Consider the following 26518-nt stretch of genomic DNA (forward strand, 5'->3'; position numbering starts at 1 on the left):
TGTATAAAAATATAAAGTTTATATTTCACACACACAGAAATCAACACATGTGTTGTTACAATTTCAGAGCTTTTAAAATGAAGAGGATTAGATAGAGTTTGATAAAGAGAGTGGGAGAGAAATGTTCACATGCATTTTGCAGAGGAAATATGCTTGTTCTGTACAGTTTCCTGGCTTAGAACAGAGATGCTGAGCCAAGATAATGAAAGATAATAGCTAAGAAGGGAAGAGTGGAGAATCTTAGAAATGTAGGATTAGAGGGTTCCAGATAGCTAAGGCTCATGGGATAATGAGGCTGGAGGCGGGGAGGCTGAGAAGATGACTCTGGCCATAGTGAAAGGTGTGGTAGCTTTCTGGGCATTTCTGATAGCAACATTTCTCAGAACCAGCCCCCAAATTTAAGCTCCAGGAGTTGGTGATGGACAGGGAAGCCTGGCATGCTGCAGTCCATGGGGTGGCAAAGAATCGGACACGACTGAGCGACTAAATTGAACTAAACTGACGTAATTTTCAATTAAAATAGCGAGAGTTCAGTGTGAGGGATCTGCATGGAAGTGGCTGCAATCGTGTGGAAAGTCAGGATGACTCGAACGTGCTGTCAAAGAATTGTTGTTCAGTCACCAAGTTGTATCGAACTCTTTGCCACCCCATGGATTGCAGCATATGAGCTCCTCTTCCTCCACTGTCTCCTGGAGTTTGCTCAGATTCATGTCCACTGAGTCAGTGATGCTATCTAACCATCTCATCCTCTGCTGCCCCCTTCTCCTTTCGCCCTGAATGAATTAGGACTCTTGTAAAATTTGGAGGTTAGGGATTAGGATTTTTTTTCTGCTTTTTAATGATTGGTTTTAATAATTGTTGGTCCATATTTGGCTTTTTTTTTTTTTTTTTGCCTTCCATGACTATACAGGCTGACTGTGTTGTTGTTATTGGAGGGAACACAAGGGATGCAGGAAAGTGGATGGATGACACCTGTGACAGTAAGCGAGGTTATATATGTCAGACACAACCTGGTAAGTCCGAACAGACCTCACCAGCCTGTAAGAGGGGGGCCTTTTACATATTTTTTAAGAATGACTTTCTTCTCAATTTTGTTGTGAGTCTTAAACGGCTCTAAAAATTTTTTTGCTTAAAAAAGATGGCCCCTCGCACATCAATATGTTTATTTGATTCACACTTTCATCCATGGATGCCTGTGACAGACAAAAAGGATATTTTCTGTAATTTATTAATGAATGTGCTCACTCATCTGTTACCAGAAAATCTGCATGGATTAAACTTGAAGTTGAAACTTTTTCTAATTTTGATAGAAATTTGGGATGTTTGCTTACCTCTGCTTGAAAAAAAAAAAAGAGTGGAGACACCTCATTTAAGTTCATGTAATTTGAGAACCATTGACCCCAAACATCATATATGTCTCAGTATTTGTTCTGTATTCTATTTTTTTTTTGAAAAGCAATTGTCTTATTTATAAGGTCTTTTTTTCCACCTTAGGAAGCCTGACTATGGTTCAAGGAAAATAGAACAGATATGTAGATATTGACAAAGAATCTAGATTGTAGTTATGTACATTTTAGTTTCAAGTGAAATTAGAAAGTGTTTAGCTACTTAAGAAGAGGATCAGAAAATAAAAGATAGGTTAGAGACAAGTGTTGGCGATGAGGTGGGTTGTTGTCACCCTGGGCAGAGCTCTTAGAGGAGTTTGAGTTAGAAGGTACATGCTGTCCCAGATCTAACAAATCCCCAAATCTAACTCAGGGAGCAATGAGTGAAAATCACTAATGATATCTTCAGATGACTGGAATTTCTGCAGAAATTCTAGCCTTCTATTGACCCAGAAGCCGGCCCAAGCCACGGTCGCATCTCCCACTTTGTTGTGCCCTTCAAGCACCAGAACCTTAGGCCACCAGTGACACTTCTGTGTTTTTGGTCTTGGGGGAAAGAAGGGAGATCCCTTCCAAGGGTGAATGATAATCCCTAGACTTACTTAAAATCATTTTTTTCTTCTTCCTGTAAACATAAGAGATCGGATATTTGCCGCCAACAAAAAATATCTTTAAGATTTTTAATGATTTAGGTTTAAGGAAAGGTTGACAGTATTAAAGTGAAAAATTCAGAATATAAAATTTTACAGACTATTGATGATGCAAAAAAACACTTTGAACTGTCTTAAACAAATAAGAACATAAAAGCTATGGGAATGCATCAAAATAGAAATAGTGGGTATGTGTGGGTCATGGGATTAAGAACTTTAGTTCCTTCATTGTACTATTGTATTTTTCTGGATTTTTAAAAAATTTCTCTCTCACATATGCTCTCTCTCTATATATATATTTACACATATATATTATATAATACCTCTCTCTATATATATAAAAATTATAAGGAAATACTAAACTAGTGAGGTGATTAAATTCTGAGTAATTTTTTCTCATTTTTATGCTTTTCCATAGTTTCTAAAATTTCAGCAAAGAACATGTGTTCAATATTTTTTTAAAACACTGTTGTTCTCGAAAATTCCCTGATGGTCCAAAGATTAGGACTCTGTGCTTCCATGGCGGGGGGCACAGGTTCCATCCCTGGTCAGGTAACTAAAATCCTTTAAGCCATGTCGTATGGCCTTAAAAAAATTAAATAAAATAAACAAAGATAAAATAGTGTTTTTATTCATATGAATATGTATGAATAAAAATGAATGACTATATTCATGTAAATATATAAAGATATAGAAATAAAGACATGAATGAATACATGTGAATATATGAATAAAAAACACACAATCCATAACACATGTTCCTTGATGAAATTTTGGAAAATACAGAAAAGTATAAAAAGAAAAAATGACCCATAATCTTAGCACCTGAAAATACCTCTCAAAAGTTTAGTTTTTCCTTGCAATTTTTTCTATGAATGTTTTAATAAATAAGCTAATTAGACAAGAGAGCTAATTTCTTGGCTGCATATAGCCTTTAATAAAGCTTTTTAAAGCTTTATCTTAAGCTTCATTTGTTACTTTTAGCAGACCAAGGCTGTTCCAATGATAGTAAGACAAACCCAGCTCTCCCCAAGCTGGGAAAGATAGGACTTGACTTCCTGCTGGATGTAAGGATCCTGGGCTGGGGCTCTTGGGCTAATGCTATTGTACCAACACACGATGGCAGCAACAGCAGAAGAAAGGGGAGGTTGCCCTCCCTCTTTGCTGAATCAAAATTGCTGCCTTTGAGTCATCAAAGGAAAGTTTGGCATTTGTGGGGTGATAGAACAAGGCACGTGGTGGGTTGGGTTGGTATACAGTGGAACAGATCAGAGAACTAGCCACAACAACATTGGTAGGCAAGGATATGTGGAGCCCTAGATCAGAGTTGGCAACCTTTTCCTGTAAGAGACAGATTATAAATATTGCAGGCTTTGCTGTCCATAAAGTTTCTGTTGCAGTGACTCAACTCTGCTGTGATCATGGGCGATCATAGTCCATAAACAAGCGAGCGTGGCTGAGTTCCATTGAAACCTTATATATGTGCACAAATTTGAATTTCATGTAATGTTTACATGTCACAAAATGTTGTTCTTTGGTTTCTTTCCCCAACCATTTAAAAAACTCATGGGCTATATAAAGACAGACAATAGGCCAGATTTCACCCTCTGGCTGTTACTCACTGACCTCTGTTCTGCTCTTGGGCATCCACTAAGGCACCCAGAAAAGATTCTTTTTGGGTCTTGATCAAAGTCTGGGTGGGTCTAGAGTAGTTTATTAGAAACCCACTCTAAGAGATTGAGGAGGAAAGATCAGAAAGCTAGAGTGACTCTAACTTGCAAAGGGTGCAGTTTGGATAAGGCATGGAGATAAGATGCTCTTACTCAGCATAAGAATAAAGCTTGATCCTGACATCAGGTTAAATGAACTGGCAACTGTTATATGGCTTCACTTCAGAGCATAAACCAGTCTCTTGAAGGTACATGAATCATTAATGAAGTCACACAGATGAAGTCAGATAGATATAAATGCAGATTCCATGGGTAGAATGGAACAGAATGTGGGAGGGGAAGGAGAAGAAGACTGTTCTCAACCTTAATATTTAATCAAGGTGGAAAAAAAAGATTAGTATTGATGGGTTGATAGACATCCTCTAATTTGTGGGTTTAAACTGTGGCATTTCTTTCATTCAAACCTTGGGTCTCGTTGTATTTACAAGTCTTTTTGGTTGTATAGTTTAGAAACTTGATCATGTATTTTTCTTAATATTCTAAATAGAGTTTAGAAATGACTTCAATCAGGCATACTGATTAAAAAACAGAACTTTGTGTCCTCATTTGAAATGGCACATGAAAACGTGTTTAACACTCAATGGTTTGAATTTGGGAAATTTAGTTTCTTTTTAGGATGCATGAAATATAGAAGTCATGTGCTGATGGCACTCAAATTGTGTTTAGTGTTAGTGAAAATATTTCTTTTTATTCCAGACCCTTCCTTGCCGAGTTCTCCAACAACAACTCTGACAGATGGTTTTATTAAATATGGTGAAAGTAGCTATTCGCTTATGAAATTAAAGCTGCAGTGGCATGAAGCTGATAATTATTGCAAGATGCACACTTCCCACATTGCTAGCATTCTAGATCCTTACAGTAATGCTTTTGCCTGGATGCATATGCAGACCCTGAATGAACCTGTATGGATTGCCCTCAACAGTAACTTGGTAAGATGCTGGAAACACGTGTAACTTGACATGACTGATAAATGGTAATTGAATCTGATTTCTCTTCTGTTCATTCTGTTGAATACGTGTTATGTGAGAGAAACTGCTACCTGGAGCCTATTATACAGAGAGAGGTAAATCAGAAAGAGAAAAACAAATATTGTATATTAATGCATATATATGGAATCTAGAAAAATGACACTGATAAACCTGTTGGCGTGGCAGGACTAGAGGTGCAGACGTAGAGAACGGATTTGTGGACACAGTGTGGGGAGGGAGAGGGTGGGGCAAACTGAGAGAGTAGCATCGACATATATACACTACCATGTGCAAAACAGACGGCTATCAGGAAGTTACTGTCTGGCCCAGGGAACTTGGCCAGGTGCTCTGTGACAACCCAGAGGGGCGGAGTGGGAGGGAGGCTTGAGGGGGAGGGGATTTATGAATACTTGTAGCTGATTCATGTTGTTGTATGGCAGAAACCAGCACAATATTATAAAGCAATTATGCTCCAGTTAAAAATAAATTTAAAAAAGAAAAGAAAACGATACTAACATATATGAGACCCAATTTTTCTACCGCATGGTGCCTTCAAGGATCTGGCAAGTTAGTGATGTGTGTCCGAAATCAAACAAAGACTTATCCAACTGATATTAACTCTCATATTGCTTTTGAATGTTAAAGTTAGATTCTGCATCTATTCAGTTTCATGTATTAACTTAAGTCTTTTTAGTGTCATGATTACAACTATGCCTTAGGAGTTAAAGAAAACATCAGGGGCATAGTTCCTGGGTAATGAGCAGTTCTTCTTATTTTTTGTGGTAAATCATTCTAGAGTTGTTATCCTTTCTGAAGTTGTGCAGCTTCTGTTCATATATGATAATTTTCACTGCAGTCAATTCTCTGGATTCTATAACAGAAAAAGAAGGTTGGCAGAGGATGGGGTAGAATGAGGGATGAGGTTCAGAACTAAGAGTGGTGCTGGAGGTGCCAAAATTTTCCTAAAATGAGTCTTCTCTGACACCATGAGATCCATCTCTCTGCCACCCATATGTCTATCCATCTAACTAGTCAATTAATAAACTTCCTAGTACAATAAACAGAGATATCAATAAGTAACTAAGAGGTAATACAAGTGTCAAAAAGGGGTATAGACAAAGTGCTGTGACCTGAGAGAAAAAAGATAATTTGTGCCAGGGGAGAGGACCAAGAGAGCTTCTCAGAGAAAATTAAACTTTATAGATATAGTCTAGGATGGTGGAATGTAAGGAAGGAGTACCAAGAAGAGAGAAAAGGATAGAGGAGGATAAAACTGGAAAGCAGACTGGTGTCAGACTTTATAGGACTTATTCTACCTGGATGCAGAGATGGAAATTTAGGCATTATGCAATGACTATTTCCTGAGTTAGGGTGTGTAGTGAACATTTTAAAGTAAGTAGTTCCAGATGATCTTATTTACAAAGCAGAAATAGAGACATAGAGGTAGGGAATAAACATATGGACCCCGAGGGGGAAAGAGAAGGGTGGGAGGAATTGGAAGATTGGGGTTGGCATAGATACACTATTGATACTATGTATAAAATAGGTGACTGATGAGGAACTACTGTATAGCACAGGAAGCTACTCAGTGCTCTACAGGGATCTAAATGGGAAGGAAATCCAAAAAAGAGGGGCTATATGTATACATGCAGCTGATTCACTTTGCTGTACGGTAGAAACTAACACAGCATTGTAAAATGACTCTACTCCAATAAATAAATACATAAAATGCAGGGAAAAAATCTAAGTAATTCCCCAGTGATTTCTGTGTTTAAACTTAAGCACCACATTTTTACATCTATGTTGAATCTATTTTTAGTAACTAATTTGCATACTAATTCATATATTTTCTTCTCACAGCTGTGGTTGCAATGCTCTTAAGAGTTTAAAATAAGGATTTATTTATTGTTAGAAAGTTTAAATAGCTTTCCATTATACCAACATATATAACTAAAACAATACTGTTATATTTATTATAGCTATGGAGTTAATTATTATGTAATTATTTGATTAAACATGGTATAACTACAAAATTCTAACTTGCAATACCATATGCTTTTGCTTTTGTCATTAAATCTTTGGTAATTGCATTGGCAAATTAAATAATGCAGTTAGAAAGTGATAACCGTTAGAATGGTTTAAAAATGTACTTCAAGTGAAGCTCAGTCGAGTCCGACTCTTTGCTACCCCGTGGACTATAGCCCATCAGGCTCCCCCGTCCATGGGATTCTCCAGGCAATAACACTGGAATGGGTTGGCATTTCCTTCTCCGGGGGATCTTCCTGACCCAGGGATCAGACCCAGTTCTCCTGCATTGCAGGCAGACACTTTAACCTCTGAGCCACCAGGGAAGCCCTCCTCCCCCCGAAAAAGTACTTATCTCTGATTAAAGTTATCTGCATCTATAAAATGTAGGCTTTCCTCTTTTAGACTGTTAAAAAGATATCATTGATAAGAAATTTTTGATGTTATCAATTAATTTGTATGTGACCATAAATTTGTTTAACTAAATGAGAATCTGAGTATGCAAATTGAACAAAACAACTAGCTTTTAAAAATGCAGTCGTGTTTCCTTATGGTTGAGAGACCTCCTAACTGGAAGGCGGGGGACCCAAGCTCCTCTCATCCACTCACGTCACCTTGCACCAGTCATTTGTCGCTGGCCCTGTTTTAACAGTCAGACAGTCAGGTTAAAAGAGGCACATGTTTCTCTCAAGGGTCCATGAGTTCAATAAAAAACTACTTAATCTCTATTATCATTTCAATGATAATATAATAAGTATTGTTCTGAGGATAAAATCTCTCTTTTGCACTGAAAGCCTGCAAATAGAGTTTTCTAGAATAAGACATAGGTTTTTAAGCCGATGTTTTTCAAGCTAGCTTCTAACGGTATCTTCATGAGTATCTTTAAGAAGTAGTTTTCTTCTTAAGAAAGGCTGTATTTCCTGAATTTGAGTTGGTAGAAGTAATTTATAATCTTTTTATTCTCAAAAGTTGAAGACTCCTTGTCAAATCACAGTCTTAAACATACTTTTTACTCCTCACTAGGCTCTTTTGGTAATTTCTGAATGACTCTGGGCTTGATGTTAATGGTTGTTTTCGTTCTTACAGACCAACAATGATTACATTTGGACTGATAAATGGAGGGTGAGGTACACTAACTGGGCTGCTGATGAGCCCAGACTGAAGTCAGCGTGTGCCTATATGGATCTTGATGGCTACTGGAAGACAGCACAGTGCAACGAAAGCTTTTATTTTCTCTGCAAAAGATCAGATGGTAATCGAGTACACAAAAACAGTCAAGGGTTTGAGATGTTCTCAATAAGCTAATACAAACCACCGTTGATATTCTTAAACAGTCATATGTTTGGGGGTGACTTAGGGATAAGGGAAAACATATTCCTTCACCTAACCAAAGACTGGCTTGGCAATAAACAACTATATATAGGTCAGAGTAACAGAGAGAGAAAATTTCCTTCATTGCTGGAGTTTATTTTTACATATCTAATTTTTTTTTATTATTTGGGATTATCCTCAGAGTCTATGATATCACAGTCCTCAGGAAATTATGACTGCTTTTGATGTTGACAACACTGCTGTATCAAAATACTTTTATCAGAACGGGTCACCTCAGGCCAAACAGCTGGCAGGGAGGAGCACAGCTCCACCCGTCAGCAGACACGGGTAAAGATTTAAGCATGGCCCTGCCCTACAGAGCAAGACCCAGTTTTCCCCGCAGCCAGTCTCTCCCCTCAAGAAGCCTGCACAGGCCTCTTATCCTCATCCATCAGAGGACAGACAGAAGAAGCAAGAGCAGTCCCACAGCCTCCAGAACAAAAACAGCAGTCACAGAAAGCTAATCAAAATTATCACATTGATTACAGCCTTGTGTAACTCAATGAAGCTTTGAAGCTTTGGGTAGGGCCACCCACATCAGACAGGTCATGAGGGAGAATTATGAGAAAATGTAGTCCACTAGAACAGGGAATGGCAAGCCCCTTCAGTATTCTTGCCTCAGGAATCCCAGGAACAGTGTGAAAAGGCAAAAAGATAGGACAGCAGATGAGCCTGCCAGGTCAGTAGGTGTCCAATATGCTACTGGGGAGGAACGGAGAAATATCTCCAGAAAGAATGAAGAGGCTGGGCCAAAGCAGAAATGATGCCCAGTTGTGGGTATGTCTGATACTGAGTAAAATCCAATGCTATAAAGAATAATGTTGCATAGGAACCTGGAATATTAAGTCCATGAATCAAGTTAAATTGACGGGGTCAAGCAGGAGATGGCAAGAGTGAACATCGACATTTTAGGAATCAGTGAACTAAAATGGATGGGAAAGGGTGAATTTAATTCAGATGACCATTTTATCTACTACTGGGGGAAAGAGTCCCTTAGAAGAAATGGAGTAGTCCTCATATTCAATAAAAGAGTCCAAAATGCAGTACTTAGGTACAATCTCAAAAACAACAGAATGATCTTGGTTCGTTTCCAAGGCAAGCCATTCAACATCACAGTAATCCAGGTCTATGCTCCAACCATTAATGTCAAAGAAGCTGAAGTTGAACAGTTCTATGAAGACCTATAAGACTTTCTAGAACTAACACCAAAAAATGATGTCCTTTTCATCACTGGGGATTGGAATGCAAAAGTAGGAAGTGGGGAGATACCTGGAGGATCCAAGTTTGGCCTTGGAGTACAGAATGAAGCAGGGCAAAGGCTAACAGAGTTTTGCCAAGAGAATGCACTGGTCATAGCAAATACCTTCTTTCAACAACACAAGAGATGATTCTACACATGGACATCACCAGATGGTCAATACTGAAATCAGATCAATTATATTCTTTGCAGCCAAAGATGGAGAATCTCTATACAGTCAGCAAAAACAAAGACTTGGAGCTGACTGTGGCTCAGATCATGAGGTCCTTATTACAAAATTCAGCATTAAATTGAAGAAAGTAGGGAAAACCACTAGACCATTCAGTATTACCTAAATCACATCTCTTATGAGTACACAGTGGAGGTGATAGATTCAAGGGTTTAGATCTGGTAGCCCAGTGCCTGAAGAACTGTGAATGGAGATTCATAACATTGTATAGGAGGCAGTGACCAAAACCATCCCCAGGAAAAAGATATCCAAGAAGGCAAAGTGGTTGTCTAAGGAGGCCTTACATAAAGCTGAGAAGAAAAAAGAAGCCAAAGGCAAAGTAGAAAGGGAAAGATATACCCAACTGAATGCAGAGTTCCAGAGAATAGCAAGGAGAGATATGAAACTTTCTTGAGTGAACAATGCAAAGAAAGAGGAAATCAATGGAATGGGAAAGACTAGAGATCTCTTTAAGAAAATTGGAGATACCAAGGGAACATTTCATGCAAATATGGGCACAATAAAGGACAGAATAGCAAGGACCTAAGAGAAGCAGATGGCAACCCACTCCAGTACTCGTGCCTGGAAAATCCCATGGACGGAGAAGCCTGGTAGGCTGCAGTCCATGAGGTCGCGAGAGGTCAGACACGACTGAGCAACTTCACTTTCACTTTTCACTTTCATGCATTGGAGAAGGAAATGGCAACCCACTCCAGTGTTCTTGCCTGGAGAATCCCAGGGACAGTGGAGCCTGGTGGGCTGCCGTCTATGGGGTTGCACAGAGTCGGACACGACTGAAGCGACTTAGCAGCAGCAAGAGAAGCAGACGAGATTAAGAAGATGTGACAATAATATGTAGAAGAACTATACAAAAAAGGTCTTCATGACCCAAATAAGCATGATGGTATGGTCACTCACCTAGAGCCAGACATCCTGGAGTGCAAAGTCAAGTGGGCCTTAGGAAGCATCACTGTGAACATAGCTAGTGGTGGTGTTGGAATTCCAGCTGAACTTTTTCAAATCCTAAATGATGCTGCTGCTAAAGTGCTATACTCAGTATGCCAGCAAATTTGGAAAACTCAGCAGTGGCCACAGGACTGGAAAAGGTCAGTTTTCATTCTAATTCCAAAGACAATGCCAAAGAATGTTCAAACTCCCTTACATTTGCACTCATTCCACATGCTAGCAAGGTAATGCTCAAAATCCTCCAAGTTAGGCTTCAGCAGTATGTGACCCAAGAACTTCCAGATGTTCAAGCTTGATTTAGAAAGGGTAGAGGAACCAGAGATCAAGTTATCAACTTTTCTTAGATCATAGAAAAAGCAAGAGAACTCCAGAAAAAAATCTACTTCTGCTTCATTGACTGTGCTAAAGCCTTTGACTCCGTGGGTCAGAATAAACTGTGGAAAATTTTCTTAAAGAGATGGAAATACCAGACCACCTTACCTGGCTCCCAAGAAGCCTGTATGCAGGTCAAGAAGCAACAGTTAGAACTGAACACGGAACAAGAGATTGGTTCAAAATTGGGAAAGGAGTGCGCCAAGGCTGTACTCTGCTTATTTAACTTATATGCAGAGTACATCATGCGAAATGCTGGGCTGGATGAAGCACAAGCTGGAATCAAAACTGCTGAAAGAAATGCCAACAACTTCAGGTATTCAGATGATACCACTCTAACGGCAGAAAGTGAAGAGGAACTAAAGAGCCTCTTGATGAGGGTAAAAAAGGAGAATGAAAAAGCTGGCTTAAAACTCAACACTCAAAAAACTAAGATGGTGGATCCAGTCCCATCACTTCATGGCGCATAAATAGAGAAAAAGTGGAAATAGTGACAGACTTTATTTTCTTGGGCTCCAACATCACTGTGAACAGTGACTGCAGCCATGAAATTAAAAGACACTTGCTCCTTGAAAGATATGACCAACCTAGAAAGCATATTCAAAAACAGAGACATTGCTTTGCTGACAAAGATCCTTGTAATCAGAGGTATAGTTTTTCCAGTAGTCACATATGGATGTGAGAGTTGGACCATAAAGAAGGCTGAGCACCAAAGAATTGATACTTTCAAGCTATGGTGCTAGAGAAGACTTGAGAGTTCCTTGGACAACAAGGAGATCAAACTCAGTCATCCCTAAAGGAAATCAAAACCAAATATTCATTGGAAGGACTGATGCTGAAGCTGAATCTCCAATACATAGGCCCCCTGATGCAAAGAGCTGACTCATTGGAAAAGACCCTGATGCTCGGAAAGATTGAGGGCAGGAGGAGAAGGATACAACAGAGGATGAGATGGTTGGATGGCATCACCGACTCAGTGGACTTGAGTTTGAGCAAGCACTGGGAGGTAGGGAAGGACAGGAAAGCTGGGGTGCTGCAGTCCATGGGGTCAGAAAGCACTGGATATGAGTTAGTGACTGAACAACAATGCAGATTCATTGGAGTCAGTGGTATTACAGTGATACGGTCGTACCATGTAGTTAAACTGGACAATGATAAAGTCCTAGAATTCTACCTATAGCACTTAATTTTAACATCGATGTCAGTCACAGCTAAGATGGTTTTATAGGGGCAAGGATCCTAGAAAATGAAGAGTGTCCAGAAGGAAGACTCACTTTGCAAATCATTTTTGGGTGATCTCTTTGGGGAACTTACTAACATCTTTGTAGGTATCTGTAGACCTATATTCTTAATTATGAATGTGGTTGATTGCCCTTGTACCACAATACCTTCTATTTAAATATTTTAAAAATAAAATAATGATAAAGTAAAAAGAAATCTCAGTAATAGAAATGGTATATCTAAATGATTACCATTAGGGCTTTTAAAAAAATAATAAGAGACGATGAAAATTTTCTTAATTGTTAATATTTTATTCTGTGTACTACAGAACCTTCAGATCTTACTATATTTTAAATATCTTTTTATTAACAGAAATCCCTGCCACTGAACCCCCACAGCTGCCTGGTAGATGCCCTGAGACAGAGCACTCAGCATGGATTCCTTTCCACGGTCACTGCTACTATATTGAATCTTCATTTACAAGGAACTGGGGCCAGGCTTCTCTGGAATGTCTTCGAATGGGTAAGTGGTATATTTACTGTCAGGAAATTCTATGATCATATACTCTAGATTACCATGATAATAGTACCCCTGCATGTTAAAACCTAAGGAACGTAAGAATATCTTGTCTTTTTTGTCTTAATAATTCATATTGTAACAGAAATGTTAACCTCATGCCCCTTAAATGCAATTTCTAACATTATAGCCTCAAAAGATTAAAGAATTCTGGTATGGAAAGCAATGATTTGCTGAAGAAGTCTTTCTTACTTTCTGCCCTAGTATGTTAAATCACTGGGATTATGATTCAGAGTGTTGGATTCACCTTTTATCACTAATCAGCTCAGGCTTCACAAGTGCACAGGAGCCATTTTGCTTTGCCATGAATAGAGAAGCATTTAGATCTGGTTATCTTATTTGTGAATAAATATGAAAGAAAATACAAGACATGACAGAAGTGGAAAGTTTCCCTTCTGATATAAAAATATCAAATAAAGTGAATTTTCAGGGTACATTAACAAATCTACTTACTGTAATCCCAATAAATAATTTACTGAATTATTTTGTTACTGAAGCTTGTTTATGCCCTAAGTCAGGGCTCTTTTTTCAACACTGGTGAGCAAGGGTTAAGTTCTCATATTCTTCTTGTTCTTTCAAAAGTCAGCCTGGAGTTTTTACTACTTCTTTTTGCCTTTATGTTTAGTTTTTTCCTTCAGTTTTATTGAGGTGTAGTGGACATAAAATTATAATACATTTGAGGTATACAAGGTGATGATTTGATACATGTGTTTGCTGGGAAAGGATTCCTAGTGTCAAGTTAACACAACCATCATATCACATATTTACTTTTTTTTCCTTTTTTGGTAAGAATACTTAATTTCTAATCTCTTATATCATACAGTATTAACTATAGTCACTATATTATACAGATCCCAAGACCTTATTTATCATATTACTGAAGGTTTGTACCCTGTTTCTCCCACACCCTAAGCCCCTCACAACCACCATTCTACTCTCTGTTTCTATGAGTTTGACTTGTACTTAATTCCACATATAAGTAATACCATCTAGTACTTGTTTGTCTCTGGCTGGCTTCCTTAAAATAATGCCCACCAGGTAGATCCATGCTGCTGCAAATGGCAGGATTTCCTTCTTTCTTGAAGACTGCATGATATTCCATCGTATATACACACTGCCTTTCCTTAACCATTCATCTGTTGGTGGACATTTAGGTTGTTTCCATATCTTGGCTATTGTTAATAATGCTGCAGTAAACATGGAGTGCGGATATCTTTTCAAAATGCTGATTTCATTTCCTTTGAATATAGACTGAGAAGTGGGAGTGCTGATAGTTATATCTTTAATTTTTTGAGGAACCCCATGTTGTTCCAATTTATATTCACACTAACCAGGTTTTCTCTTCTCATCCTCTCCAGCATTTGTTATCTCTTATCTTTTTAATAATAGCTAGCCTAAGCAAGTGTGGGGGTGATAGCTCATTGTGGTTTTGATTTGTATTTCGCTGATGATTAATGATGTTGCACAACTTTTCATGTACTGTTTAGTCATTTGGAAGTCTCCTATGGGGGGAAAAAATGTCTATTCATGTTCTAAACCCATTTAAAAAATTGAGTTATTTGGTTTTTGCCATTGAGTTGTTTAAGTTGTATATTTTACATATTAAACCTCTATTAGGACATGTGGTTTGCAAATTTTTTTTCCCATTCAGTAAGTAATATTTTAATTTTGCTGATGGTTTCCTTTGCTATACAGAAGCATTTTAGGTTGGTGTTGTGCCATTTGTTTATTTTTGCTTTTTATTTTTGCCTTTGTTTTAGTGTCAAATACAAAAAAATCATCACCAAAGTTAATGTCAAGGAGCTTATTGCCTATATTTTCTTCCATGATTTCAGGTCTTATATCCAAGTCTTTAATAATTTTGAGTTGATTTTCCTGTGCAGTGTTAGTAATGGTCCAGTATTATTCTATTTCACATGACTGTCAGTTTTCTCAATACTACTTGCACGGAATAATTTTTTTTAATCCCTTCACTTTAAGCCTATGTATGTCCCAAAGTTGAAATGCATCTCTTGTAGACAGCATATAGTTGGGTCTTTTTCTTTTTATTCCTCCTCTTTTTTAATCTATTAGGCCACTCTGTGTTTTTTGATTGGAGAATTTAGTCCATTTACATTTCCAGCAATAATTGGTAGGCATGGACTTAATATTGCCATTTTGTTAATTGTTTCTGTCTGTCTTGGCCTTCCTTTTTTCCTTTCTTCCTCTGTTCATTTCCTTTGTGATTTGATGGTTTCTATAATGATATTCTTAGACTTGTTTCCTTTTGTATATGTACTATAGGTTTTGTTGTGTGGTTATTATGAACCTTATTTGAAACATCTTATAGTTATAGTAGTGTATTTAAAGCTGGTAACAACTTAACTTTGAATGTATGCAAGCACTCTATATTTCTACATTCCCCCACCTTTTATATTTTTGATGTCACAATTACATATTTTTATGTTGTGTATACATTAACAAATTATTGTATTTATAGTTATTTTTAATACTTTGTATTTTAACCTTTATACTAGCATTACAGATGATTTACCTACCAGCACTATATCAGAATTCTGGATTTTCCTACATATTTACCTTAACCATTGAGTTTTATATTTTCAAATATTTTCATATTATTAATTAGGGTCCTTTCACTTTAACTTGAAGAATTCCCATTGACATTTAATATAAAGTAAAAGTTGTTCAGTTGTACTCCAGGCCAGAATACTGGAATGGGTAGCCTTTCCCTTCTCCAGGGGATCTTCCCAACCCAGGCTTCAAACCCAGGACTCCCTCATTACAGGCAGATTCTTTACCAGCTGAGCCATAAGGGAAGCCCAATAATACTGGAGTGGGTAGCCTATCCCTTTTCCAGCAGATCTTTCCACCCAGGAATTGAACCAGGGTCTCCTGCATTGCAAGCGGATTATTTTACCAACTGAGCTATGGGAAACAGTGGAAACAGTGTCAGACTTTATTTTTTGGGGCTCCAAAATCACTGCAGATGGTGACTGCAGCCATGAAATTAAAAGACTATTTTTTGGGGCTCCAAAATCACTGCAGATGGTGACTGCAGCCATGAAATTAAAAGACGTTACTCCTTGGAAGAAAAGTTATGACCAACCTAGATAGCATATTCAAAAGCAGAGACATTACTTTGCCGACTAAGGTCCATCTAGTCAAGGCTATGGTTTTTCCAGTGGTCATGTATGGATGTCAGAGTTGGACTGTGAAGAAGGCTGAGTGCCGAAGAATTGATGCTTTTGAACTGTGGTGTTGGAGAAGACTCTTGAAGGTCCCTTGGACTGCAAGGAGATCCAACCAGTCCATTCTGAAGGAGATCCAACCAGTCCATTCTGAAGGAGATCAGCCCTGGGATTTCTTTGGAAGGAATGATGCTAAAGCTGAAGCTCCAGTACTTTGGCCACCTCATGTGAAGAGTTGACTCATTGGAAAAGACTCTGATGCTGGGAGGGATTGGGGGCAGGAGGAGAAGGGGACGACCAAGGATGAGATGGCTGGATGGCATCACTGACTCGATGGCCGTGAGTCTGAGTGAACTCCGGGAGTTGGTGATGGACAGGGAGGCCTGGCGTGCTGCGATTCATGGGGTCGCAAAGAGTCGGACATGACTGAGCGACTGAACTGAACTGAACTGAGCTATCAGGACAAAAATAAGGCTATCAGGGAAAAAATCTATTGGTGATAAACTCTTTCCAGTTGTATTTGTCTGGAAAATTCTTTATCTCTCATTTAATTCTGAATGACAGTTTTTCTCGGTGGAATATTCTTGGTTGGAAGCTTTTATCTCTAAGCACTTTAAATATAATCTTTTCACTCCCTCTGGACAAAGTTTCTGCTGGAAAATTCCAGCAAAGTTTCTGCTGGAAAATTTCTTCATAGTCTTGCAGGGGGTGCCTTATGTGTAAAAGGTTGCTTTTGTTTAACTGTTTTTAAGAATCACTCTTTGTCTTTAAAATGAAAATGAAAGTGAAGTCGCTCAGTTGTGTCCAACTCTACGAACCTATGGACTGTAGCCTATCAGGCTCCTCCGCCCATGGGATTTTCCAGGCAAGAGTGCTGGAGTGGATTGCCATTTTTGACAATTTAATTGTAATATGTCTCAGTGTTGGTCTCTTTCAGTTCAGTTCAGTTCAGTCACTCAGTCGTGTCCAACTCTTTGCGACCCCATGAATTGCAGCATGCCAGGCCTCCCTGTCCGTCACCAACTCCCGGAGTTTACCCAAACTCATGTCCATCGAGTGAGTGATGCCATCCAGCCATCTCATCCTCCGTTGTCCTCTTTTCCTCCTGCCCCCAATCCCTCCCAGCATCAGGGTCTTTTCAAATGAGTCAACTCTTTTCATGAGGTGGCCAAAGTATTGGAGTTTCAGCTTTAGCATCAGTCCTTCCAATGAACACCCAGGACTGATCTCCTTTAGGATGGACAGGTTGGATCTCCTTGCAGTCCAAAGGACTCTCAAGAGTCCTCTCCAACACCACAGTTCAAAAGCATCAATTCTTCAGTGCTCAGCCTTCTTCACAGTCCACCTCTCACATTCATACATGACCACTGGAGAAACCATAGCCTTGACTAGATGGACCTTGTTTGCAAAGTAATGTCTCTGCTTTTGAATATACTATCTAGGTTGGTCATAACTTTTCTTCCAAGGAGTAAGCATCCTTTAATTTCATGGCTGCAGTCACCATCTGCAGTGATTTTAGAGCCCCCCCAAAATAAATTCTGACACTGTTTCCACTATTTCCCCATGTATTTCCCATGAAGTGATGTAACCAGTTGCCATGATCTTCGTTTTCTGAATGTTGAGCTTTAAGCCAACTTTTTCACTCTCCTCTTTCACTTTCATCAATAGGCTTTTTAGTTCCTCTTCACTTTCTGCCATAAGGGTGGTGTCATCTGCATATCTGAGGTTATTGATATTTCTCCCAGCAATCTTGATTCCAGCTTGTGCTTCTTCCAGCCCAGCATTTCTCATGGTGCACTCTGCATATAAGTTAAATAAACAGGGTGACAATATACAGCCTTGATGTACTCCTTTTCCTATTTGGAACCAGTCTGTTGTTCCATGTCCGGTTCTAACTGTTGCTTCCTGACCTGCATATAGGTTTCTCAAGAGGCAGGTCAGGTGGTCTGGTATTCCCATCTCTTTCAGAATTTTCTACAATTTATTGTGATCCGCACAGTCAAAGGCTTTGACATAGTCAATAAAGCAGAAATAGATGTTTTTCTGAAACTCTCTTGCTTTTTCCATGATCCAATGGATGTTGGCAATTTGATCTCTGGTTCCTCTGCCTTTTCTAAAACCAGCTTGAACATCTGGAAGCTCACAGTTCACATATTGTTGAAGCCTGGCTTGGAGAATTTTCAGCATTACTTTACTAGCATGTGAGATGAGTGCAATTGTGTGGTAGTTTGAGCATTCTTTGGCATTGTCTTTCTTTGGGATTGGAATGAAAACTGACCTTTTCCAGTCCTGTGGCCACGGGTGAGTTTTCCAAATTTGCTGGCATATTGAGTGCAGCACTTTCACAGCATCATCTTTCAGGATTTGAAATAGCTCAACTGGAATTCCATCACCTCCACTAGCTTTGTTCGTAGTGATGCTTTCCAAGGCCCACTTGACTTCACATTCCAGGATGTCTGGCTCTAGGTGAGTGATCACACCATTGTGATTACCTGGGTCATGAATAATTTTTTTTGTACAGTTCTGTGTATTCTTGCCACCTCTTCTTAATATCTTCTGCTTCTGTTAGGTCCATACCATTTCTGTCCTTTATTGAGCCCATCTTTGCATGAAATGTTCCCTTGGTATCTCTAATTTTCTTGAAGGGATCTCTAGTCTTTCCCATTCTGTTGTTTTCCTCTATTTCTTTGCATTGATCGCTGAGGAAGGCTTTCTTATCTCTCCTTCCTCTTCTTTAGAACTCTGCATTCAGATGCTTACATCTTTCTGTTTCTCATTTGCTTTTCACTTCTCTTCTTTTCACAGCTATCTGTAAGGCCTCCCCAGACAGCCATTTTGCTTTTTTGCATTTCTTTTCCATGGGGATGGTCTTGATCCCTCTTTCCTGTACAATGTCATGAACCTCCGTCCATAGTTCATCAGGCACTCTATCAGATCTAGTCCCTTAAATCTATTTCTCACTTCCACTGTATAATCATAAGTGATTTGATTTGGGTCATACCTGAATGGCCTAGTGGTTTTCCCTACTTTCTTCAATTTAAGCCTGTATTTGACAATAATCTCTTTAGATTCACTGTATTTGGTACTCCTTATGGTTCCTGGATCTAGATGTCTGTTTCTTTCTCCAAGGTTAGGGCAATTATCCGCCATTGTGCTGTGCTGTGCTAAGTTGCTTCTGTTGTGCCTGACTCTTTGTGACCCTGTGGACCATAGCCCACCAGCTCCTCTGTCCATGGGATTCTCCAGGCAAGAATACAGGTGTGGGTTGCCATGCACTTGTCCTGGGAAGGACCACTGGGAAGCTTTTGGTCCATCATTTCTTCAAGTACTGTTTACACCTCTTTATCTCACTCCTCTCCTAGGACTCCCATTATTCAGACTGGATAATCACAAGCTTGTTGATTATTTCTTTTACTTAATCAAATTCAGTTTTTGGCTTCTCCAGTGAAGTTTTCCTTTAAATTATTATAATGTTTAACTCTAGGATTTTATTTTTAAAATAATTTCTATCTTTTTATTAATAGTCTCTATTTAGTGAGGAATTATTTCATACTTTCTTTTAGTTCTTTAGACACTTTCCCCTCTAAGTTCTTTAAGCATCTTTAACATAGCTGATTTCAAAAGTCTTTGTCCAGTAAGCCAAAGATGTGACTTGTTCAGGAAAAATTTGTATTGGCTGCTTCTTTTCTTGGTATGGGTCATATTTTCATGTTTCTTTGAATTTTTTGTAATTTTCATTGAAAAATATGTATTTAAAATAATAAAATAAGCAATGTTGGAAATAAGTTTATTTCCACTCTACAAGGTTTGATTTTGTTGCTGTTTGTTGTTCCCTTGTTTAGTAATTTTCCCTCATAAATTCTATAAAGTATGTATTCTTTTTCATGCACAGTTACTGAATTCTCTGCCTAGTTAGTTTAGTGGTCAGCTAGTGATGTGAACGTATTTCCTTAGCGCCTAGAACAAATAAATTTTCTGGGTTTTACTGAGGGGCTCTGTCTGAAGACATGTCTTCACCATTCATACATGAAGTTTAAAACTCTACCTTAGCCTTCACTTCCTGCTTGTGCAGACTGTCAAGGTCAGCCAGAGGTGAAAATGTAGAGACTTTTCAGATCTTTCACGGGCATGCACGTAGTCCCGTGCATGTACACACTCCAGTGCGTGTCTGTGGCCTTCTTGATGCCCAGGAATAGGTCGGTGCTTCTTAAAGTTCCCTATGGACATTTTACTCCACAGTCTTTCCTTTTAGCTTTTTGGTTAGCTTATTGTTTCCCTAAAATGTTATCACTGCTTCAGGCAGCTATACTGTCAGGTTATTGCCACTGTTAATTTTTGACAAATTCCCCCAAGGAAAATGCTGGATGAGCTCTGAGTTAGTTCAAATTAAGGCAGGTTCTGCCAAGTGAGGTTTTCCAAGGAACTGTCAGAGATCAAATAATGGAAATTCTTTGAGACTGTGGCTTGGAAAGAACCCCAATCCCATTCTGACTTTCCCAGTGTCTTCTTGGTCTCTGGTCTTCAGTGTGATTTTGAGGCTTTTGGCTTTTAAGGCAATCACAAAGCTAGGGATAAGGCTGTGGGATTAGGACAAGTTAAAACATCATGAAGCTCACTTTCCTTACTGAGCGTCCATCATTTTTCTTGAATAAATACTTCCTGGACTGTTACAAGCTGTTGGTTAACTCAGTGTTCTGAAGAAGTTGATTTGAAAAAAATTTAGTGTTCTTCTTGCTTTTGTAGGGGAGAGGATTTTCAAGGGTTCTTACTCTGCCATTCATTATGATGTCACTTGAAACCTCCTTTTTTAAATTAAATGTTTTTTTTTTTTATGTTGCCAAGTATTTTTTAAAAAAATTCTTGGCAGTGGATATGTAGAAACTTTGTTTTCAACTGTAGATAACTATGTTTTCCTATAAATAAAATGAATGATTCACATTCATCAAAATATATCCCACATGTATTAAAATGGCTATCATCTATGAAATATATTTTAAAATAAAATATGAAATGATGCAATGAAAATAGTCAGCAAGGTCCCAGTAATGTGGGATGCAGGCATGTGGTTAGGTATAGAGCAAGATTCAGATGCCTGGACATGCCATGACTTTGCCCTCCACTATCATTAAGATCTTGAAAGATCTTACCGTCTGGACTTTTAGATTCCTTATCTGTAAAATGGAGTAACAGTAGTACTAACTTAATAAGGTAGTTGTAAAATTTTAGTGAGGTCATGTTTGTAAAGCCCAAAGCAAAATATCTGGTAGAAATAGCTTAAATATAGTTTAAGTTGTTATTATTTACAAATCTATAATTTTAACAATAAAACACAGTCCTGGCCCTGAAGCAATCTTTGACCAGGTATGTTAGATGCTGTAGTATCCAAGCAGCCTTTCTGTTTCCTGTCTTCTTTTTGTACAGTCCTATACATAACAGCTGGATTAATACTTTTATAGTGCAGGCATCATTCTGCTGCCTAAAAATCTAAGTGTTTTTTAGTCACCACATTACCCTAAATACCAGTCTCCTGCCATCTGAGGTGAGACCTAACCCAAGGCTTTTTTCACCCATTGACCAGATTCATCCAACCAAACAGCTACCTATCAATGCTATTCATTTACCCCAATAGATTGCCTTATCTACCTACCTACCTTTCTATCTATTTCATATCTTATTACTATAAACCAGACATGAATTCCGTGCATCTGTGAACCACCTCTATGCTTCCCTGTCTTTTTTTTTTTATTCTTCCTAATCTCAGAATTATTTTCTATTCTTTCTACTTGAAATCTCATGCTCCCTAATATTTTAAAATTCTGTTTCTTGCATGCTTCCTTAAATAGCTTCCCCTAAAACAAATCTTCTCCCTGTTTGACATGTCAGTACCTTTTATACTTATTTTTTTTCTAATACATTTCTCTATATGCTCAACTCATTCCTACTCACTGAACCATAACCTTCTTAATGTATTCTGTGTTCTACTCATCTTTGTGTATCCTGCAGTGAGTTGTCCAGTGGTTGTACACAAATGATGCCTAAAAAAAATCACATTTTCAGAATGGAAACAAATTCTTAGAAGACAAATGTTCACTCTTTGAAATTCTTCCCCTTAAGTGGAGATAGTGGGGTGATTTTTATTGCTCTTAATATCAACACAATCATTATAAAAATGTTTTCAACTGCTTAAATATATTGCCATCTTGTTTATTCTTTTGTACTTTGTAGGTTCCTCTCTGGTTACCATTGAAAGTGCTGCTGAATTGAGTTTCCTGTCATATCGAGTTGAGCCACTTCAAAGCAAAACCAATTTTTGGATAGGATTGTACAGAAATGTTGAAGGTAATTTTTCCACCATGATTTTTGAATCATGAATATTTCAAAATGTTTCAAAACAAGTTTTCAGTTCTAGAAAATCTTGCTTTAATTAATGATTAATTTGTGAAACATTTGAAAATTCAAACTCATAGTTTCATTTGAGATAAGAACTGAATATTTAAGTGACTCACACATTAGGCTATCTTGAAAGTTGCTAAAAGGAGTATCCACTGTTGCTAAGTTAAAGAAGTTTTAAAAAATATTTTCTATCTTTTGCTATTAAAAAATTAGGGGGAGATAACTTTACATATGTATACTAATTAGGAATAAATTTTCAACTGAAGCTACATAAGAAATATAATTCTCAGTTTCCTTTCCTCTATTAATTAATTATTATTATCTTGCCTATTAAAACTCAAGTATAAATAGCTATTGATTGTGGTATAAAATAACATGCTTAGAAATTTCACATGAATAAGTTGAATTTATTTTAAGGGGGATTATTTTTAACTTGTAATTTTTTTTTGGCTTCCTCTGATAATCAGGAATGTGGCTGTGGATAAACAACAACCCAGTCTCCTTTGTCAACTGGAAGACAGGTGATCCCTCTGGGGAAAGAACTGATTGTGTCACTTTATATGCATCTTCTGGATTATGGAGTAATATTCACTGTTCCTCCTACAAAGGATACATTTGTAAAAGACCAAAAAGTAAGTAAGAATTTGTCCTATGGTACATATGTTTCTAGGCTCCCTTTTCTTGCAAATATGAACATGTTAGTTGTGGAGTTATAATGTGATTACAGGTTCCTTATAAACTCCCCCTCTTTATAAGCAAGAAATCTAGTCTGCCATGATGATTAGTTCTGTCTGTTGCTTTGAGTGAGCACAAAGCTTCCTGCTTAATTGAAGTAATAATTTTGGTATATCAATACACATGTGATGAAATATCCATGCACACAGATTTGTGAGGTTGGGAGAAGTTTGGAGATCTAGCCTTATGATATATGAGAAAAAGAGATAAAATACGTACCTTGACCACACAAGAAGTGGACAGTGGGGAGGAATGAGAATGTATTAAGAAATAAATCATGTAAGACCAATTAAGTTTCCTGCTGAGACTGAATGGCAGGCCATGTTAGGACAGGGGTTGGGGGAATTAATAGTATTATGTGCCCATGATATGATATTATCTGGATGTTCACAGTAGTTTTATGCCATTCTACTTCACACAGTATTTTTACCAAGAGATACAATTAATTAGATGACAGATTTAAATAAATGAACTAAATAAAGTAATACTCCATCCCCAGTGGTTTTATTATTTGGTTGTTGTTGTTCAGTTGCTGGGTTGTGTTTGAGTCCTTGTGACCCCATGGACTGTAGCGTGCCAGGCTCCTCTGTCCTCCACTGTCTCCCAAAATTTGCTGAGATTCATTTCCGCTGAGTCGGTGATGCTAGCTCTTCATTCTTTGACAACTCTGTTCTAAGATACTGTACCTTTTGGTGCAGTGTTGGATTCTTATTTTATTTTTCATTCAAATGCCTTGTAATATCTTATGCTTCAGTGAGCCAGTTTCAAAACCACTAGCCTAGAATACATTATTTTATGGGTAAATTGGGTAAATTTTTGTGGTATAAGTGGCTCAAATGCAACTGGGTTGTGTTTTTTTTTTCCTGTTTTCAGATCTTCCAGTCTATTTAAACTCACCATGCAGCTGTAGGTTGCAGTTATAGGAAGATAGATAGCTAAAATCTGTATATATACATACAGATTTTATCTATCTGCCCATCTATCTGATTATTGTCTATATATATCATATATCACCGTAAATCAAACATGAATAATTTGATGTATTTGTAAACCAAATAATGCTCACTATCTACATGCAGTTATCATGGGTCTTTATAACTATTTAATTATTTTGTTGTTTTACAAACAGTTGTTGATGCTGAACCTACGCATACATTAATTACAACAAAAGGTAAGATCATCATGAACTTTTAAGTTCCGTATTAGCAATACATTGATACAGTGGGTTTGCTTTAAAAACCATAATTTTCCCTTCCTACACCCATTCCACTCTCAGTCAAATAGCTTGAGTGACTCTAGCCTTTGTTGTTAGGGCACTGATCACTCTTGAATGATACTCTAGAAAAGCCGGTCTTGGAGTCAGTTTGGTGTTTTTATCCTAGGTCTTGTTGTTGTTGTTGAGTCACTCAGTTGTGTCCGACTCTTTATGACCACATGGACTGTAGCCTGCCAGGCTCCTCTGTCCATGGGATTCTCCAGGCAAGAACTCTAGGCCTTACTGAGGACACTAATTGCTTTGTTACACTAATTGCCCTATGAGAACCCAGGGAAGAAATTTCTCTTAGGAATCCCTATGATTTCTTTGTTTTCTTTTTTTTGAGCAATATTTAAAATTTTAGTTTTATCGACAGTTTGAATGAGGAACTGACCTCTTTCACTTACGTTGTTTGCTGCTAAAAAAAAGTAAAAGTGAGATGTGTGGCTTGCCTGCAGCTCTCTTAACTTCCCACATGCTGTTAACTAATACTCATGTGTTCAAATTTCCACTATTCATTTTCTTTTTTCCCTAATTTTCCCCCTTGGTTGTTATTATTATCACTGCTTTTACTATTCCACTTATCTTCATATGATGTATGTGTAAGCAGCCTTCAATTATTTTTAAAAGGTACAAATATTTTAAAATATTATACTAGCTTACTGCTGCATAGATACATGGAATACTTTTGCAACTGAATAGCCATCCAAACATTTGAATTAATCATCCATGGAATTCCATATTCATGTCCTAAATTTCTGTTTGGCAAGTGTCACTGGACAGGAAATCCATGCATTTTAGTTTTTCTAAGACAGTTGTACTGTTCTCCATGGCACTCTTCTCTCTGCCTCCCTCCACTTAACTTTTTTCTAATATATTTACTTGTTTATAGCTGATCCAAGGAAGATGGAACCTTCTAAACCGTCTAGCAGTGCTACAGGCGTAGTAGTCATCGTGGTCCTCCTGATTATACTGGGTGCTGGCTTCGCTGTGTACTTCTTTTATAAGAAAAGACGTGTGCATTTGCCTCGAGAGGACACTTTTGAGAACACTCTGTATTTTAACAGTGGATCAAGTCCAGGAACTAATGATACGAAAGATCTCATGGGCAACATTGAACAGAATGAACATGCGGCCATCTAGTATCATGGCATGATTTAGGTATATTTGAATTTCATAAAATTATAACTAAAATGGTAAGGTCTTTTGTTCAATGTGATTATTTCCTTTCAAATTATAATAGTACTGTACTACACTGGTCTGTCTTTTTTCCTTTGCCGAGTGGAAGAAATAAATGCTCCTTTTTAAGCCTGGCAAGATATTTTCACAAAAGAGGGATAATGACATTGACTACTATGTTTAAGAAGATCTTAGGTGAATATACAGCATTAGTGTATAGCTCGTGTCAACTGCATTCAAATTCAAGAACCCCAGAAACAACCAGCTAAGCATCCTGAACTCATTTAAGGAGATTCCAAAGACTTGTTACCCATGAAATAGTTATTTGATAATTAGAAGACCATTTTAAAAGTCAAGTACATATAACCTCAGGTGACACAAAAATTTAGTCACCTTTTTCCTTATACCCATCTTGATTTTTTTAATTCCAGTTTTTCAGAATTGTATTTGTACATGTGCAGAAAGAAAAAGGCAGCTGAGAATCTTGTCTGCCCCAAGCAAGATTTTCCAGGCTGAACATTACAAATGTGTTCTTTGTCCTGTTTTATGTATATCAGGAATGCAAAGATTTGAAATTAAAATGTAAATTTGCATAACCAGATGTACTTAGATAATGTGAAATAAACATCAAAGACAAGGTGTATTTTTAATAGGTTTGTATTTTTGTGATCTCAGTAAGTGTAAATTTTCTTTTAACTGTGATTTATTTATCCATTTACTTTACATTTTACTTGGAAAATTAATGATATTATCAGTAGAAGAATTTTTAAAATTAAGCTCTTAATGTATTTGGAAAATATAGATTGCTAAAACACTGTGCATAGAATTGTTTTTTTGCTATAATGACTTGGCCTATTTCCCTGATAACACTGATCTCAGAACGCAACAGTTGAAGGCATTGTTCCCTAATTGGGAATTAGGTTTCTAAGTATCTCTTCCTCACTTTAACAATTCCTCTCTGGTCAAAAACTTTTCCTCAGATGAAGCTTTGTGTACACTGTGAAATATATTAGAGGTGTCACATCTACCCCGGTATCA

General features: G+C 37.7%; 1 protein-coding gene across 1 annotated transcript in view; it reads left to right on the plus strand.

The window, feature by feature from the left end:
• Nucleotides 1-26282, plus strand: part of MRC1 (mannose receptor C-type 1) — a 111728-nt gene extending 85446 nt beyond the window's left edge. Inside the window, exons 23-30 of the mRNA XM_068986957.1 lie at nucleotides 911-1013; nucleotides 4462-4694; nucleotides 7845-8010; nucleotides 12527-12676; nucleotides 22144-22257; nucleotides 22779-22943; nucleotides 24176-24217; nucleotides 25194-26282. Of these exons, the coding sequence (XP_068843058.1) occupies nucleotides 911-1013; nucleotides 4462-4694; nucleotides 7845-8010; nucleotides 12527-12676; nucleotides 22144-22257; nucleotides 22779-22943; nucleotides 24176-24217; nucleotides 25194-25444 (1224 nt within the window). The 3' untranslated portion in view covers nucleotides 25445-26282. The remainder of the gene's footprint in view (nucleotides 1-910; nucleotides 1014-4461; nucleotides 4695-7844; nucleotides 8011-12526; nucleotides 12677-22143; nucleotides 22258-22778; nucleotides 22944-24175; nucleotides 24218-25193) is intronic.
• Nucleotides 26283-26518: the final 236 nt, after the last annotated feature.

This window comes from Capricornis sumatraensis, chromosome 15, assembly GCF_032405125.1.
Source record: "Capricornis sumatraensis isolate serow.1 chromosome 15, serow.2, whole genome shotgun sequence".
Classification (NCBI taxonomy): Eukaryota; Metazoa; Chordata; class Mammalia; order Artiodactyla; family Bovidae; genus Capricornis; species Capricornis sumatraensis.